Consider the following 19,279-nt stretch of genomic DNA (forward strand, 5'->3'; position numbering starts at 1 on the left):
GTTTTGGCCAAAAATACCTTTGGAAATCATGGCTGAAAGGTTCAACGATCAGACCATAAAACATTTTCCCCTCATGCATTTGTGAGATAGCTTCTGATGACACGTTTTGATCCAGGTTAGTTTGAGTAAGTGGTCCGTTTGTTTTGACATGAAGTGTAAAAAGGAATTGGGTGGGGGGCAAATTCAACGGTGTGATATCCTACTTTCAGAGGTAGTATCACAACAATTACAAGGGCGGCACACAATTCCAGGACAAGGGTGTACACACACTCCTCCTTCCCTGTTGTGTTGTCGATGACCGACAAGTATTTTATACCTTTCACTAGACACTGGGGTCATCTTATTTGATTGCAGGATGCCGTTTCGGTGTGTGAAATGGCAGTATCTGTTTGGTTTTCTATAGAATGCTGCCAGCTGAATAACGGCTGGATCAACTGTTATGTTCAGTTTCATTTTAAAATCCCAGCTTTCTTCCCCCGCCCTTCACATCTTGTACTGAATGTATTGTTCTAAAATTCCCTCACAGTGGAGGCTGTTGTGTGCCAGTCGGCTTCGACTCACCTCTCCTTGCCTTGGAAAATGTACATTAAATTTGACAAGCTGGGCCTTCATGGCGAGAGGGCTTAAAGTCTAACCCCCTGACCCTCCCACACACACCCAGGCAAACAAACACTGCAGCAAAAGATGGTTACAGTTCCATGGAGACCCAGACAACCACTCAGACGAAAGGCTGGGTGATGGTCCTAACGAAGTCCGAGACCACCCAGCTCGCCGAGCCACCCTCTTCTTCCTCAGCTCATCAACACCCAATTCCCCAGAAAATGGACCCTATAACAAGTCAAGTGTTGAGTCAGGGTTGTTGCTGCTCCATTGATACAGAAAAATGTACATAGCATCGCCTTCAAGGTACACAGTTTAGCCCTCAAAGGTACAATATGAAGCGTACGACAAGGGTCCCCATGGGTTTAAGTGGGAGTTCATATTAAGTCCAGCTGACCCAAGATGGTGCTTACGGTCGGCTCTTTTCATTCGGGCTCTCTACCGCAACATTTTTGGGGGTTTCTTTCTTCCAAGTCTCATATGCCGAAACTGACACACAATCAAAACACAATCTTTCGGCCAACCCGAAAATCAGCATAACCTCTACTTTGTGCGCACGACTTAACTTCATGTTGTTTTATTAGTAATGAAAGAATAGAAGCACTTTGCAGACTAGTGCCGTTCGGGCCTTGGCAGAGGGTAAGAAGTGACATTTTAGATGCTAAGATGCTTTTTCACGTGGTGGCAAGTCATGTCAAAAGTCTAAATATATAGCGTAAGTCAATCAAAATTTTATTTTAACACTCTAATGAAGCCACAGACCACACCTGTATTCTTCAGATTCGGCATAAACAAATAGGAACACTAATATTTTATACAGCAAGGGACAAAGATCGCTTGAACTTGGGGATCCACGATAGGAACATAAAACTATGCATGTTTTTACTCTGCACTGCGCCCACAGGATTGGGAGCGAAGCTGGCCCAGTCGGGATGTGAGCTGTCCACCGGCCTTGTGGACTGTTTGCTCTGGAGAGAAGAACTTTCACAGCAAATAAGGCTGAGAAGTGGCAGACGCGCTACAATGAGGCGCCACCAGAAAAGACACATTCGGCTAAGATCGGTTGATGGGAAGAATTAACCCGAACCTCTGGCGAGAAACGCTGGGACGTGAAAATACAGAGCAGTTTGAAAAAATTATGGCAACTATAAATATGAAATACAGTGGAACCTTTAAGGTAAAAAATAATCCCTTCCGAGACGCTGGTCTTCCCCTTGATTTGTTAGATTTTCTTCAATGTGCTCTGAATCCATTAATTCAAACAGTTTGCAGGTGTTTGAAATAAAGTTTTGGTGAAAATACCCCTATGATCAAGAAGAACAGCACACTTTTCGCCTACTTTTTTGTCCTATTGAAATAAAACCACCCTGTCTGAGAGTTTGGACAGGTATAGTAAGATGAACAGAGGCAGAGATAAGCAACTGATTTAATTTTGAAGAAAAGTCATTTGACAGCAAAAGCATCAATTTTATTTTCATTTGTGGAGGTGGGACTTAAATATCATCAAGCCGACAAATTACAAAATTACTCTTGCCATTATGCTAATGCAGCCCTATGGGGTCACAAACCAGTGCAATCTGTAGGCCGGTCCCAAGCCGGATAAATGCAGAGGGTTGCGTCAGGAAGGGCATCCGGCGTAAAAACTGTGCCAAACAAATATGAGCGTTCATCTAAAGAATCCCATACCGGATCGGTCGTGGCCCGGGTTAACAACGCCCGCCCCCGGCACTGCTAACCTGCAGGGCGTCGGTGGTAATTCAGCTACTGTGGGTCGAAGACAAAGAAGAGGAGGAAACCGGATCCAGCGTGAGAAGAAAAAGAGGAATGCACAGAGCCTACAACTGAGTGTAGGGACTTTGAATGTTGGGACTATGACAGTAAAAGCTCAGGAGTTGGTTGACATGATGATAAGGAGAATGGTTGATATTCTGTGCATCCAAGAGAGCAGGTGGAAAGGTAGTAAGGCTAGAAGTTTGGGAGCAGGGTTTAAATTATTCTACCACGGAGTAGATGGGAAGAGAAATGGAGTAGGGGTTATTTTAAAGGAAGAGCTGGCTAAGAATGTCTTGGAGGTGAAAAGAGTATCAGATCGAGTGATGAGACTAAAATTTGAAATTGAGGGTGTTATGTATAATGTGGTTAGCGGCTATGCACCACAGGTAGGATGTGACCTAGAGTTGAAAGAGAAATTCTGGAAGGAACTAGATGAAGTAGTTCTGAGCATCCCAGACAGCGAGAGAGTTGTGATTGGTGCAGATTGTAATGGACATATTGGTAAAGGAAACAGGGGCGATGAAGAAGTGATGGGTAAGTACGGCATCCAGGAAAGGAACTTTGAAGGGCAGATGGTGGTGGACTTTGCAAAAAGGATGGAGATGGCTGTAGTGAACACTTATTTCCAGAAGAGGGAGGAACATATAGTGAACTACAAGAGCGGAGGTAGAACCACGCAGGTAGATTACATTTTGTGCAGACGATGTAATCTGAAGGAGGTTACTGACTGTAAAGTAGTGGTAGGGGAGAGTGTAGCTCGACAGCATAGGATGGTAGTATGTAGGATGATTCTGGTGGTGGGTAGGAAGATTAAGAAGACAAAGGTAGAGCAGAGAACCATGTGGTGGAAGCTGAGAAAGGAAGAATCTTGTGCGGCCTTCCGGAAAGAGGTGAGACAGGCTCTCGATGGACAACCGAAGCTCCCGGAAGACTGGACGATGACAGCCAAGGTGATCAGAGAGACAGGCAGGAGAGTACTTGGTGTGTCATCTGGTAGGAAAGGGGAGAAGGAGACTTGGTGGTGGAACCCCAAAATACAGGGAGTCATACAAGGAAAGAGATTAGCGAAGAAGAAGTGGGATACTGAGAGGACTGAGGAGAGGCGAAAGGAGTACATCGAGATGCGACGTAGGGCAAAGGTAGAGGTGGCAAAGGCTAAACAAGAGGCATATGAAGACATGTACACCAGGTTGGACACGAAAGAAGGAGAAAAGGATCTCTACAGGTTGGCCAGACAGAGGGATAGAGATGGGAAGGATGTGCAGCAGGTAAGGGTGATTAAGGATAGAGATGGAAATGTGTTGACTGGTGCCGGTAGTGTACTAAATAGATGGAAAGAATACTTTGAGAAGTTGATGAATGAAGAAAATGAGAGAGAAGGAAGAGTTGAAGAGGCAAGTGTGAAGGACCAGGAAGTGGCAATGATTACTAAGGGGGAAGTCAGAAAGGCACTACAAAGGATGAAAAATGAAAAGGCAGTTGGTCCTGATGACATACCGGTAGAGGTATGGAAGCAATTTGGAGAGATGGCTGTGGAGTTTTTGACCAACTTATTCAACAGAATACTAGCGGGCGAAAAGATGCCTGAAGAATGGAGGAAAAGTGTTCTAGTTCCCATTTTTAAGAACAAAGGGGATGTTCAGAGCTGTGGGAACTACCGAGGAATAAAGTTGATGAGCCACACAATGAAGTTATGGGAAAGAGTAGTGGAGGCTAGACTCAGGACAGAAGTAAGTATCTGCGAGCAACAGTATGGTTTCATGCCTAGAAAGAGTACCACAGATGCATTATTTGCCTTGAGGATGCTCGTGGAAAAGTACAGAGAAGGTCAGAAGGAGCTACATTGTGTCTTTGTGGATCTAGAGAAAGCCTATGACAGAGTACCAAGAAAGGAACTGTGGTACTGCATGCGTAAGTCTGGTGTGGCAGAGAAGTATGTTAAAATAGTACAGGACATGTATGATGGCAGCAGAACAATGGTGAGGTGTGCCTTAGGTGTGACAGAGGAATTTAAGGTGGAGGTGGGACTGCATCAGGGATCAGCTCTGAGCCCCTTCCTGTTTGCAGTGATAATGGATAGGCTGACAGATGAGGTTAGACTGGAATCCCCTTGGACCATGATGTTCGCAGATGATATTGTGACATGCAGTGAAAGCAGGGAGCATGCAGAGGAACAATTAGAAAGATGGAGACATGCACTGGAAAGGAGAGGAATGAAGATTAGCCGAAGTAAAACAGAATATCTGTGCGTGAATGACAAAAGTGGAGGGGGAAGAGTGAGGCTACAGGGAGAAGAGATAGCGAGGGTGGATGACTTCAAATACTTGGGGTCAACAATACAGAGCAATGGAGAGTGTGGTAAGGAAGTGAAGAAACAGGTACAAGCAGGTTGGAACAGCTGGCGAAAGGTGTCTGGTGTGTTATGTGACAGAAGAGTCTCTGCTAGGATGAAGGGCAAAGTTTACAAAACAGTGGTGAGGCCGGCCATGATGTACGGATTAGAGACGGTGGCACTGAAGAAACAACAGGAAGCAGAACTGGAAGTGGCAGAAATGAAGATGTTGAGGTTCTCGCTCGGAGTGAGCAGGTTGGATAGGATTAGAAATGAGCTCATTAGAGGGACAGCCAAAGTTGGATGTTTTGGAGACAAGATTCAAGAGAGCAGACTTCGATGGTTTGGACATGTTCAGAGGCGAGAGAGTGAGTATATTGGTGGTAGGGTGCTGAGGATGGAGCTGCCAGGCAAAAGAGCGAGAGGAAGACCAAAGAGAAGGTTTATGGATGTGGTGAGGGAAGACATGAGGGCAGTTGGGGTTAGAGAGGAAGATGCAGGAGATAGGCTAAGATGGCAAAAGATGACACGCTGTGGCAACCCCTAACGGGACAAGCCGAAAGGAAAAGAAGACTCTTGCCATTATGCTGATCCTTGCAGGCAGCCTATGCAACAGACACACTGCTAAAGACAAAACAAACGATATGAGTCAAATCACAGATGGAAAAGGAAGATGACCACTATTAAAAAAATAATAAGACCACCGTAATATTGATGACGTGAAAAAACTTCAATTAACCTCCATTTTCCACTCATTTTTCATGTTGTTCTTCTATCACCCGAAATTGAGGCTTTTTATTCTTTTTGAATAAGCATTTCGCATCACTCAAAAGCATGTACTGTTTTTTTGTTGTTGTTGCTGTTGTTTTCTGTTGTTGTTGGGTTTATTTTGTGTATACTGTGTTTTTAATAGGGGAGCGAGTGCTCCCAGATGATTGTTGGGAGGTGTCTCACCTGGAAGGCTTATTCTCTTCAGAAAGAAATCGAGGCCGATGGTTTGTTTATACTGCTTCCCAAAGGCCTCCTGAGCAAACCTGGTGGCGAGTGAAGTCTGGAACACAGTGGCAAAAAAAGGAGACACCGCAGTCAGCAGAGAGCAACAACAAGTCACTGGAAGATGTTGAATTTCTTTTTTTTTTTTTCCCAGAGGTCGGAGAAAGAACCATTGCTAATTCATGCTCTTAGTATAGATGAAAACTCATCTTTCAAGTTTTAAACGGTATAAACATCTCTTCCCAAATACTTCCATGCCTCATCTGCATTTCAATGAACATTTCGCAATGAATCTGCTAAAGAAACGTAATGTTCTCATTTGAAAGAAGGCACCGGTCTACGACGCCATGAAACAACTCCAGACATATTTGTTTTCTTTCCCGTTTCTGTTTTTTATCCCAGTCTTTCTCAAACTTTGTACACCAAGTACCACCTCAGAAAATACTTACTCTCCATGGACCAGCACAATCACCGATATGATGATAAGAGTAGGCCTGTAGTAAGAAGTGGTAATCAAAAACAAGGCAGAGGTTCGACTCCTAAAAAGCATGTTTAATGCTTTTGTAAAATTATGCAAATTACAGATTACGTATTACATGAACTATTACGGCATACGTGTCAAACTCAAGGGACAAATATAATTATATCATAATTACATGTAATTATATTTTGCCCACGAGACTTTATTAAATTTGAATTAGAGTTGAGCCATCATGCAACACTGATCCTACAAATCCCAGAATGCTTCACTCATCTATTGCCTTTTCTGTTGCATTCATCAGCTAACAATTGCATGCCACCAGTCTCCTCGGGCAAATTTACAAATCACATTCCCAAAAATGGCCGAACAAAAGATGGAAAACAGGAGCTTTCGAGACAGGCGGGAGGCAGATTTTCTCATCTGATCTTCATTATATTTTTCTCTTTAAATATGAAATACTTGTTTTTGTTCATCTTTAATTGCATGTTTGATTTATTGTGTTTAAAATAAAGTTTTCTTATTCCATATTCAGTTAACTTTGTTTTCATATGAATTTTAATATTACATATCTGGAGATAGGGGAAAATGTGCACAATCACACTTAATTTAAAAATATATAGAGTATATCAACCTTGGCCTGTGATTTTGTCCTAGTTTTTAATCTTGGGCCACTATGACCTGTTTAATGGTGGTACTGTAGCATTTGGTGCCAGTCATAAACCTCTGGGAGAGAAATACAGAATAAAGAACGCCAAGTATTAAAAAAGTAATCATATATATGTGGACTGTATCTAACATAGAGCATAAATAGCGTTTAGGAGATATCTGGATAGAAATCCTTGCATAGCTGCAACAATAAGCAATACCAGTAATAGTTCTGAGGTCCATATACATTTTAGATCAGAAAAGATATCCACTCCTAAAACACCTCTGAGGTTTTCCATTAAAATTTCTGGATTATTGTGTGAAATTGGTAAAAGTGAACAAACGATGGAGTTCTCCACCTTTATCCACCTCAACATTACAATTTAATGACCTCTTCCTTTATTCATGTCCAATAATCCCAAAAGTTTGTGAAATTGTTTTTCTAGAATCCTGCTTCACGACCAATTTGGGGTCCTGACCCTGAAATTGGGAAACCATGTTTGCATTCCCCTATGATTTGCCTTACAAACCACTAGTCTAATGTAATTCATCATATCAAGTCATTTTCCTCAGTCTATCTGCCATGCACACGCAAGCCTTAAAACAGAGCAACAACGTGTGACGTTCACTTCATTTTTAAATCCATTTCACAGACTTGTTAAAAAGCCAACAACCAAGGGGACGTTATGCGGATGGGACTGTCAAGTGAGAATGACAAAAACAGGTATCGGTACGCATATATATATATATATATATTTTTTTTTTTTTTTTGTGTGTGTGTGTGTGTGTGTGTGTGTGTGTGTGTGTGTGTGTGTGTGTGTGTGTGTGTGTGTGTGTGTGTGTGTGCGCGCGCGCGCGCGCGCACGTGTGCATGTCATGTCTCCGGACTGCAGACCAAATAATTGCCACAAATTACGAAACCTCCATCACTGTCACCATTGAGGGAGGAAGAAAATAGCACGTCTGCAGTGAGACGGCTCGGCTTTGACGCGGCCAACTTTAACTCATTTTGATGGATGTGCGGCGAGAGGAAAACAGGAAGCATCAAATGTCTATTAGCTTGCCTCAATGTCAACGCAACACCTGAGCACTCATCTGGCAGCCAATACATTTGCATGGGACTATATCGCATCACGGTGGGGGGGTTTCTAATATTCTGGTAACCTATTTTACTGCATGGCGCCTTCAAAATATTACAAGAGGCACTCAGCATGAGAGTATGTGTTTTGCAACCACAAAAAGTTAAACAGATACCTTTCTGACAGTGTCAATCAAAAATAAAGATTTGGATTATTAACACGAGAAATAAGAATAATCAATTATTTATAGAATAAGATTCTCATTGTGATGATGTGTAAGTTGTATCAACCTACAGGTATAAATTATAATACTGTAGAAGAGTTAATTTTATTTCAGCACTGCAATTCCAAAAGTGAAACTCAAATTATGCCGAGTCATTCAACACAAGAAAATACTTAACATAAGGCCAATTTTAACTGTTTGTTGTGTAATATTGTAATTCATTGGCGATTGTAAAATGTGACTTTTCGTTAGCTCTAACCTAAAATCATCAACATAAATAAAATCAAAGTATAGTTTATTCTTTGCAGTGAATCTATATAAGGGGTGTCAAATTTTTGTCGCAGCCCACATTGTATATAGGGTTTCCCTCAGAGGGCCATGAAACCATAAAAATACGAAATCGCCTCTTGATATCACACATGAAATGTATGAGCTTGTTTTGCAATCAGAAATCGAGGGTAATGGGTTTTCAACTGTTCACGTTTGGTACCACAAAAATGCTCATAATATTCCAACATCATCATTCATGATGTATGACAATTTGAAATTTTGATACAGATTTTCACATGGTTCATGGAAGTTGACACACTATGTTTGCCTTCGTGGGCCACAGAAAAACATGTGACTACCCGGATCTGGCCCCCGGGTCTTGTGTTTTACACCTGTGATCTACATAATCTATTTTGGAATGAACTACAGAAATAAAACTCATTTTCTAAATTGTACTTCATTGAGATGCAGCTGTACATCTGCCATACATCATTCATCTATACTCTTGATCCTCACTAGGGTCATGGGGGAGATGGAGCCTACCTCAGCTGATATGGCAGGTGCACCCTGGACTGGTCGCCAGCCAATCGCAAGGAACATGTCGACATTCATTGAGAGTACCCAAAGAAAAACACATGCAAGCAGGTGGAAAACGTGCTAATTCTACACAGGAAGGCCAGAGCCTGGATTCAAACTCCCACCCTCAGGACTTTTAGGCAGCGCCACTAACCACTTGTACACCGTGCTGCCAACTTAAATCTTCTGAAGGTTTATTGCAATCGGATTGTTTCATTCTCAGCTTGTCGTGTCCTCAAGAATGACTGAAAAGTTGCAGCAACAAGGAGAATACGGCTCATTTAGGTAGCCCAAACAATCAGCGGCAACACAGGAATAACTAACTCGGACAGCAAAAATGAGTCCCTCATGCTCGTGCTGGCCTGCTCGGACATTTGTCTTGGCGTCCCAGTAGCTTGGCTTTCCTCCTTTAAACGCATTCCCTTTGTAGTTTTTTTTCCCCCTCGTGTACAGTTGGAACAGCAAACGTGAACGCTGGCGTAATCCTGACACTCCAACACAGGGTCACCAGTGATCCCAATGCCGGGAAATGGGGAGGAGGTTCCACTGAAACAAGAAACTTGGAAAGTGGAGGAAAAAAACACCGTCAAGACAATCATCCGCTGAAACTCTTTGTGCTCTCTCAACTATAAACACATAACTGTGACTATTTTGTTAAAACCACTGTACCTTGAAGGACGAAAACACACAAACCAGCAGCTGACTTCCATTGAACACCCCATATTGTCAAACAGCAAAAAAAAAACAAAAAATTGTCTCAAATGCGCCACACTAGCCCATAAATATCCAAGTCCTGTGCTCCAAAAAGACAATTGCACAAGGGCTGCAGCTACCAAAGATTATTTAATTTGATTAAGTAGCCCCGTAAAAAGCTCAGCGGTTAGAGCACTGGTTTGGTAAACCAGGGGTTGTGGGTTCGTATCCCACTGGGGGCCTCCACTCCCTGAGAAGGGTTGCGTCAAAAAGGGCATCTGGCGTAAAAATTGTGCCAAATATATATGTGCGTTCATCTGAGATGACATGCTGTGGCGACCCCGAAAGGGACAAGCTGAAAGAAGACACTATTCTCCCAATTTTCCCATTCATTAACCAAGTCATCAGATAAAAATTGATTTTGCATTATTGAACAAGAAGTGCATGTGTGGTGTAGGTAGAGCTAAGCATCATGGACAGTTTTTCAATTTACCATTGAAAAATGCCTTAATCTGACACGTCATGTCATATGTACTGTACCTTGAACCTTTGAGGTTAATCACTTCCCCTTTACTGGAATTCCTTTAAAGTCTACAACATGGTATTTTTGGTCCAGTAACAGTTTTTTTCGTCAAGCCATTCGCCTGTGGCAATGGATTTGGAACTTGAAACCACACGAATTCCATGCAGCTCATGAAAGCGTACTGTACATCAACAACGTCACCATGAACAAGCACACTCGTGTCATAAGTATGGATAAAATGGGAAACTTTCACACATTTTCAAGCTCATTTTTGTATTTGCAATAAATGTGCACTATATTTGGAATTTTAGACCACAAAAGAAGCTACAAAACAATAACTTTGTACTGTACATTTAAGTGGGTGCATATGGTCTAAAAAAAAAAAAAATTCATTGTAACAGACGCTCAGCTATATCAGACAACCCTTGCTCCTTTTTATTCCATTTTATCGAGGTTCCACTGTTCTTGCTTTCTGCATTAAATAAGTCAGCATTTTTCCTGGTTAATTTTTCACATTCTTCAGTGACGGTTGCAAAAAGGCACAAGATAAAGCAAAACGCACGTACGGAGGAATTTATTTTGTGATGACTGAAATTAGAGCTTGTAAGAAGTCACACATTACGACAGTACATGTATTATTTGATGATGTTCTTTCCCCAAAATTCTGGCCCGATTTATTTGATGAACATGAGGACATTCGACTTTGGAAGTTCCACTATAAATGTTTGAACTTCTCGTGTTTAACCCAGCATCCAAAGCTGGCTTCTTTCGAAAAGGATCACCAAATACTGAGGAAAAGCCTGAGCTATCAGGTGAAAAAATGAAGACTTGTTTACGTTTAACCAGGCATATTAAGTCTCTGGCTCCACATGATAGTCGAGATACTTGCAAAAAACCTCTCATTCGGGTGGACAAACCTTCCCGAAATTTACTATTTTTCTGAATGGACTATCCTACTGCTAGCCAAAATACCACGAGAGAATGGTGTCCAAAATAAACGGATACGATTGCAATTTGCCAAGCAAATTGACATTAATAAGAGGAAGAGGCGGTGTAGGGTGGCATTCAAGATGTCAGTCAGCAGTTCGGAATATAAGTGGGGCAGGATATCGTGTTTTCTGACCCTAAAACACAAGCAGGTACAGTAAGTCGGTGATGAGCTGACACCTGGCAGTCGTGTGGGAGCTGGAGTGGAGTGGAGGATTAATGTTGCATATCTGCTGGGAACTGACTCCTGTGTGTTCTCAACACCACAACTTCCTGCCCCCTCCCGAAAAGAAAAATGTAGGCTTTTTACAATGAGAACATTCATTTTCTTATAAAGTTGTGCACATTGGGGTTGAACGTTAACATTCTTTTAAACATTTTGGAATCAGAACATTTTTCAGGAGAATAGACCTGTCGAGAAAAAAATTGCAAGTCAAACTCCGTGGCGTCATGTAAGGTCAATCTTTTGAGGATTCAGTTCAGTTAATGTTTAAAGCAGTGATTCTGGTACTGGTATGAGAAAAAAAAAATGACTGCCTCATTCCAGTTTAGTTGTATTTTAACCTACAATTTGCACGTTCTGTCGCCCCCTTCACTGGAATTCAGTATTACAACATCAGAAACAATGCGTCAATATGACACGGAGGCACCCCCTTGTATGTGAAGATTCGTCATTTTGGTTCCGCTTTGAAGGACAGCCAGTAGGGTAAAAATTGTTCAGTGTGTGCATTTAACGTCAGCCACCTTGTTGTAGACTTGTTGTAGAGCTATGAGGTCCTCGGAAAGACTATGTTTATTCAAAATATTACATATACAAAAAACATCCTCGGAATGACATGTTGAGTATTTTCCCGGCAATTATTTTGGGGGTTTAAGTAGTAATAATTGTATCATTACTATCATTATTGCCTTTAACAATGAACAAAAAAAATCAAATGGTGAAAAATGATTTTTCTTTGGCTGTTTGTTTGGCTACAGATAGCTATGATAGTAAAAAAAAAAAATGTATTAACCATAGAATAGACATCAAAACACAAACTGAACTTATAACAAATTAGCCCCCGCGTAAGTGATGGAAACTGTCCTAGCTGCTCGGTGTAACAATGATACAGCTGCAAATAAGTATATGAACACCTGAGAAAACCAATCTTAATATTTGGTACAGTAGCCTTTGTTTGTAATTACAGAGGTCAAACGTTTCCTGTAGTTGTTCACCAGGTTTGCACACACTGTAGGAGGGATTTTGGATCCCTCCTCTACACGGATCTTCTCTGGATCAGACAGGTTTATGGGCTGTCGCTGAGAAACACTGAGTTTCAGCTCCCTCCAAAGATTTTCTCTTGGGTTTAGGTCAGGAGACTGGCTTGGCCACACCAGGACCTTGATATGCTTCTTACAGAGCCACTCCTTGGTTTTCCTGGCTGTGTGCTTCGGATCATTGTCATGTTTAAAGACCCAGCCACGATCCAACTTCAATGCTCTGACTGAGGGAAAGAGGTTGTTCCCCAAAATCTCACAATACATGGCCGTGGTCATCCTCTCTTTAATACACTGCAGTCGTCCTGTCCCATGTGCAGAAAAAAACCTCCAAAGCATGATCCTACCACGCCCATACTTCACAGTAGGGATGGTGTTCTTGGGACCCCTCCATGATTTCTAAGTGGGAGAACTTGCAATATACCAGGGTGTTCAAATACTTATTTTCTTCACTGTACATCCTAACATATTTTAACAAAGAGACTACCACGCAGTGATCAGGTGACGGCAACAGTTTGAAGCCTACATTTCGCGCTTGTTGCAAATAAAAAAATGTATTACGTCAATTAAATGAATTAAATGCCTGGCATATTTAGTAAGTTTGGAACCACAGTGATTTACATCTTTTATCTTGCTTCCCATGGAGAACTTCAGCTTAAGTCCAATTAACTAATTCATTTTATAGTCTACAAATGAGAAAGAAATGGGTTGAAGTTGCTCACTCCCAAATGCTCCAATTGAAAACATTTATTTGCAAAATTGGTGAGCTTAACCTTTCTTACCCAAGACAGCACAAGGACTAATTATTTTGGAAAACGATATTAGATCATAAATCTTATAATTACATAACAGGGAAGAGTTACAGGCAACTTGTGCTTGCGGTCCTCCATAATGGCAGACTTCTGCATGTACTTGCTAATCGTGATGTTAGCATCCCTACATGTGGTGAGTTTAAACTGGAAATACCAGTAATTTATCTTCAAGGAAAAAGAGCTTATGTAGTGTAACTTAAAAAGAGTGGGTGACATGCTAAAGCAATGAAATGCAACATTCCTGTGCCACCCTGAACTTGCTATTTTACTGTGGCTCAGTGAAAACTGTTTCTGGTGTAATGAGGTGTAACTGTACTATCATTGTTGGTTATTTATATTTTACTCAGGTTTACAGTACTGTCCTCGGCCAGCATTAGATTTTTTTATTTTTATGATTAGCCTTTATCACAAGGGCCAGTCTCTGAGTTCTAACACATTAAGTACATACCTGGACACAGCAGGTTTACACAAATGGATACAAAACTTACAAAAGACAAAAGGTGCATGTTTCAAAAACCAATAATACATATATAGAGTATATAGTAGTATACTTACAAACAATCCTATTAGTGATGATCTGGATAAGGAATACATTTAGTTGTATATTTGGCATGTGACTCAATATCGTACAATTGGAACTGTCCAATCCCCAGAATCACAATGACACTCCCTGTCTGGTCTTCATTCTCAACTAACCAGGAAGTGATCCGCCACATGACAAACACATGGACAAAAAAAAAATACATCCATCCATTTTCCCTATCACTTTTCCTCACTACGGTCACAGGCATGCTGGCGCCTATCCCAGCTATCTTCGGGCGAGAGACGGGGTACACCTTGGACTGGCCGGCAATCAATCCCAGGGAATGCACAAACAAACAACCATTCGCACTCACATTCACAACTACTGGCATTTTAGAGTCTTCAGTCAACCGACCACGCACGTGTTTGGCACCTGAGAGGAAACCAGAGTACTCGAACAAAACGCAAACAGACACGAGAGGGAGCGGGTAGAGCCGGAATTTGAACCCTGGTCCTCAGAATTGTGAGCCTGGTCTGCTAACCAGTTATTCTCCTTGCCGCCAACAAACCTCGACTGCATTGCAAATTATTTTGCACATTTTTTTACTGATTTTCCTAAACAGTCAACACAAAAAAATAGCAATGAATATGAATATGAATAAACCTCCCAAAGACCGTATTTTTGGGGCAAAAAAAAATTGAAATGCACTTTTACAAATTATTACGCACAAAAGAGTTTCAACACATTCAACAGATTTTAAAGAGCTGAAAATAGTCTTGTTAATTTTGCAGCATGAACAGGTTCTGAAGTCAAAAGCTGTTTCAATCAAAAGCATCTTAAGAGGTCAAGTTACATTTTAACATAGGACACCTTATTTGATAGTAGCATGATAATTCACTCATCCATTGAACTTTTTTTGCTTGAAAGTTAGGTTAAAATGCATCATGACTCATTAGGATGTTTTTGATTGAAATAGCTTTTGACTTCAGGAAAAAATTTCCTAATTTTCCTCAATTAACCTACGACTATTTTCGGTAAAGCCCGTAACATGTCCTGAAATGCTGTCGTACATGAGAAGTTAAAACATTGAATTTAAGGTTTCTTTATTTTTCAAAAGAATACTAGTGTCATCAGGAGGTTTGTTCAAAATCATTCCATTTACGTTGTAATAGTGGATAACTTGAAAATTATGTTGTCATTAGTGTTAACCACTAGGAAAATCTGAAGAATATATAATTTGCATACTAATTTGGAACTAGGTGTAAATGCAAAGATCTATGACATGTTTTATCATTATTCTACTTTGAGTCTTTGTCGAGCCTTCTACGATCATTATGGCAGTTCTACCACCCAAAAAAATCAAATGGTGGCCTAAGACTTTTGCACAGTACTATTATTATTTAGCTACAACTGCCACTACCAGTGACATAATTATAAGATATTACTGATACTATTTAACAACTAGTTAACAACTAGTGCTTCACTAATACTGCACATATGTCAACCAGTGCAGCTTTGGAAATAGGGTACGTGAATTGAAATGAGGTCCATCAAAATCGTGTTTGCATAGTTTCCTGCAGGTGATACTTGTGCTTTTCAAATTACGTTGCTGCAGAAAATACTGGCAAATTCTCAATATAAAAAGTGCCATAAAAAAAACTCAAACATGATCTGATTCTTACAAAGCAGGGCTCATATCACACTCCTCTATCCACTAATATTGACTATTTTGATACAAAGCTATTAATTATTAAATAAAGCCATTTTAGTAAGGCACCTATAGAGCGTCTATAAATGTGCAAAAGGCTGGCCGAAAAAAAACATTTCAGGTTTATTTGCGGAGTACATATTTTCTTGCCTAATTTAAGAGTAGTAAGTGTAGTAGTGGTGGTAATTGGCCTAGTAGTAGTGCATTTGTGAAGGCGACTTGTATATATTTTGTACTGGATGGCATTCGTAACAACGTACAGGTGAGATAATTTTTTAAAAAGTGTCATGAATTGCGTTTGCTGACGTCTGTAAATGACAAATTCCTCATGCACAGCTTTGCATCGCGTTTGACTGGGCTTGTTAGCTAAAAGCTCACCGAGCGCCTGTCGTTTAGGGTCTGTCGCCATGGTGACCCAAACAGCTACAACTCGCCCGGAGCGGCGCCCCGAGGAGCCCGAGACAGAACGGAATTATGTGCCATAAGAAGCATCTCCTTGCTGTGCGGAGGAATTGTAACTCGTTTGTTGTGGAGCGCAGTCAAGTATTGGTTTAGTCAAGCTCACCTTCCCGCAAGCGCCGTCGCCGATAACAACAAATTTAAGCTGTCGGTCCTGGGTGTCCTCCTCCGAGTCCGACATGACGGCGCTGCCGTGTGTTTGGCCAGTGAGACCCCCCCTCCCTCCCTCCGAGCGAAGAAATGCGACGAAATTGGGATTAAAATCTAAACTAGCCGGATAATCGTTACAGAGCGATCAGATCAGCGTCGAGGAAGCGAGCGGGCGCCATTTTGGTTATACCAAAACGGCCGCCAGGGTTGGTTGGCACACTTCAAACTGACGAAAAATAAAGGTGTCGGTTCCGAACAGGCATAAGTCCAATGTAAAACACACCAGAACCAGATAGACGGTTGTTAATGTGGTCGTCGTCACAGTCGCGCGGAAACGCTTGAGGAGCGTAATCACAGCAGCGAACCTCCAGAATGGTTGCGTCCCCACTGTGACGCGACGATCCGTTGTTATGGTAACACAAATCCACACATAATTCGAAAAGGGAGGCATTTTCTGAGGTGCCGCATATTTTGTACATTATTACACATGCCAAATAAAGTTCGTGGCATACCCTGACTTTAATGAGCTTTTTCATCGTTTATATGAAACCAATCGTCAAACTTTCAGACCCACCTGCAATTTTCAATGAGTGGTAAAGAGACATAAAAAATCTTCGTTCGATCCCTCCCCCATGCTTTCAAACTTTTAAAACGCACTTGGATTTGTTCAAACATGATTGTAAAAGTCTTTCTTGGTGCCTGTCTGTGTATTCTTGCTGTAAGCAAATGGGGCATTGAGGTATAACATCACTTGGAAGAAATGAAAAGACTCGTACTGGCACAGCGCTCCATATAGGAGGCAAATCACCTTTCCTTCAAACTCTCACGTCAAGTGGACTGTAAACACGAAAACTCAACACAGTCCCCAGAACTGTGAGGCAGATGTGCTTATCATTCACCCCGCGGCTTTATATATTTAAACATCAAAATGTTCAATCAAACCTTCCTTTTTTTTTTTTCACAAAACCGCATCTTAATGATAACGTATGTGATTGTCAAATTAGCGGGAAAAACAGTATAGATGTTGCTGTCGATACAAATCTTTAAACAAGTTCTCCTTGAGAACACACACAAGAGGAACGCATGCTGTACATCAATATTCAGACGCTATTCCTTTTGCACTGCGGGAACGAGGATTTTTCCTGGATTTTATCATAGTTGGGGACCTTCTCTGCCTCCTCTTCTTGCCAATGGAGTTCACTTGCATCACAACATGGTACTACTGGACTGCACTGAAAGTGTGAAACTTAAAAGCACAGGTGTCAAACTCAAGGCCCAGGGGCCAGATCTAGCCCGCCGCATTATTTTATGTGGTCCTGTGAAGGTAAATCATGTGTATCAACTTCTATGATTGGTATCCATCTGTATCAAAATTTCAAATGATCATATCATAAATTATAACATTGAGATATTGCAAGCATTTGTGTGTTACCAAACAACAGTCGTTGAAAAACCAATTAACCTGCATTTCTGATTCTGAAACTAGTTCATAAATTCCATGTGTAAATATGATGAGGCAGTCAAAGATTTTTTTATGATCTCTCCGTCATAGCGGCCCTTTGAGGGAAACTGTAACTACAATGTGGCCTGCAACAAAAATGAATTTGACACCCCCTGCTTTAATGTCAGAGTTGCCTGTATAAGAAACAGTACTACAACATCCCAGAAAATAAAGCAATCTGTTGAAAAAAATTATTGTATTTTGATTCTGATTTTTCGTGGTTGTGGTGTACGTAGAGTTAAAACATTTGACAGCCTGCATCAATGGTGATTTTATGTCATTTTTTCTTTTAATGAAATATTGAACTGGGCAGAGCGGTATTTGAATGATGAGCAGGAGCGACTCACATTTCTGAGGTCCGGGTTTTGAATCTCAGCTGTTGCCTTCGTGTTTGAAGTATAACGTTATCCAATGCGAAAATGAACATTTGTGCTGCAAAGTTTGATGAGCTTTGAAAGATTCACGTGACGTTGATGCGAAAACGCCACATCGATTGTTTGCTTGTGTCCTGACACGCTGAACTGTTTAATGTAATTTTACTTTTTTCCCCTTTTTTAACTAAATAAACCAATTAATCCTGTAGATAAAAATGAATATGCAAAGGGTTCGACACCCAGGCATCATACTAAAATATTGTATGTTATTTATTTTAGTTGCCTAATTTAGCAATAGTGACAGCTGTCAATATGATAGAGCAGAGTACTACGACCAAGCGTTAAATATTGTTTCTTGCTTCAAAAGGCTGCTCATGAGGATCCCGTTAGATTGTACACGTTTTCCTAATTTTATGGCTCGTGAGAATAGCAGCAGAAATTTAACTTCAATGGAAAGATAAACTTCACTTTTGCTGTTTCCATTAATGGCTGCGAACGCAGCAATAAGATTGCGCTCGTGCATCTGTGAGATCCAATAAGAGCTGCATGCAAACGGGAGCATGTCTGCATAACTTTATTACATTTCTCTCCTGCAATCAGGATGAAAGTTGAAGGGTGACTGTACCTGGACCACCCAGGTGGGGGGAAAAAAATTGTATCTGCAAAAATGGAGAGGTGTATCTTCCATCAGACTCATTTCGAATTTGTGGAGTACGATGCCTTACATTCAAGCATAATTAATTATGAATCCCAAATAATATTATGAACATTGTGGGTGTCAAAAAGAGACAAAACTAATAAAGTCAGCTGACAAACTGGCCTGTGTACACACTTCTTGTCATATATTTGACATATGACACCTCCTAAAGTTTTAACAAGGTGACAAGATAGAATGTTGTGAAATATAATCGGGAAGTAGGTCAAAATGGGTCATTTTCTCACTGTTTCCTTAGCTTGATTGTGTCACTGATTTTGAAAAATATATATTTGAAACTCCAAACAACTTCTTGTGTGACCGTAACAAAGACGTTGCCTGTACACTTTAAGGTTTCCATTTAATAAGTGAGAGAAAAGTACATTGTAAAAAGTCCTAAGGCGTTTTTTTAAATTCAAACACAAGGCTTGCATAGGATTAAAATGTGTTCGACTAACATATATTAGTTCTTAGTACCACATTTTAGTGACACTGAAATTCAATCACTTTTTTTCGTTAACCAGCACACAATGCGATGTTATACATAATAATGTTGTGCATTTGATTATTATCAACAACTATAAAGGCTATCCTAATTTTCAAAATAATGTAACAACACTTAAAAT

General features: G+C 40.8%; 1 protein-coding gene across 2 annotated transcripts in view; it reads right to left on the reverse strand.

Annotated features, from left to right (window-relative positions):
- Positions 1-16,468, reverse strand: part of rab28 (RAB28, member RAS oncogene family) — a 57,180-nt gene extending 40,712 nt beyond the window's left edge. Inside the window, exons 1-2 of one of the 2 annotated variants that reach the window (XM_061835552.1) lie at positions 16,041-16,465; positions 5,660-5,756 (exon numbers count right to left, since the gene is read on the reverse strand). In XM_061835552.1, the coding sequence (XP_061691536.1) occupies positions 5,660-5,756; positions 16,041-16,115 (172 nt within the window). In that variant the 5' untranslated portion in view covers positions 16,116-16,465. Of the gene's footprint in view, positions 1-5,659; positions 5,757-16,040 lie in introns of both variants that reach the window. The other variant, XM_061835551.1, reaches the window with a different exon arrangement.
- Positions 16,469-19,279: the final 2,811 nt, after the last annotated feature.

This window comes from Syngnathoides biaculeatus, chromosome 11, assembly GCF_019802595.1.
Source record: "Syngnathoides biaculeatus isolate LvHL_M chromosome 11, ASM1980259v1, whole genome shotgun sequence".
Taxonomy (NCBI): domain Eukaryota; kingdom Metazoa; phylum Chordata; class Actinopteri; order Syngnathiformes; family Syngnathidae; genus Syngnathoides; species Syngnathoides biaculeatus.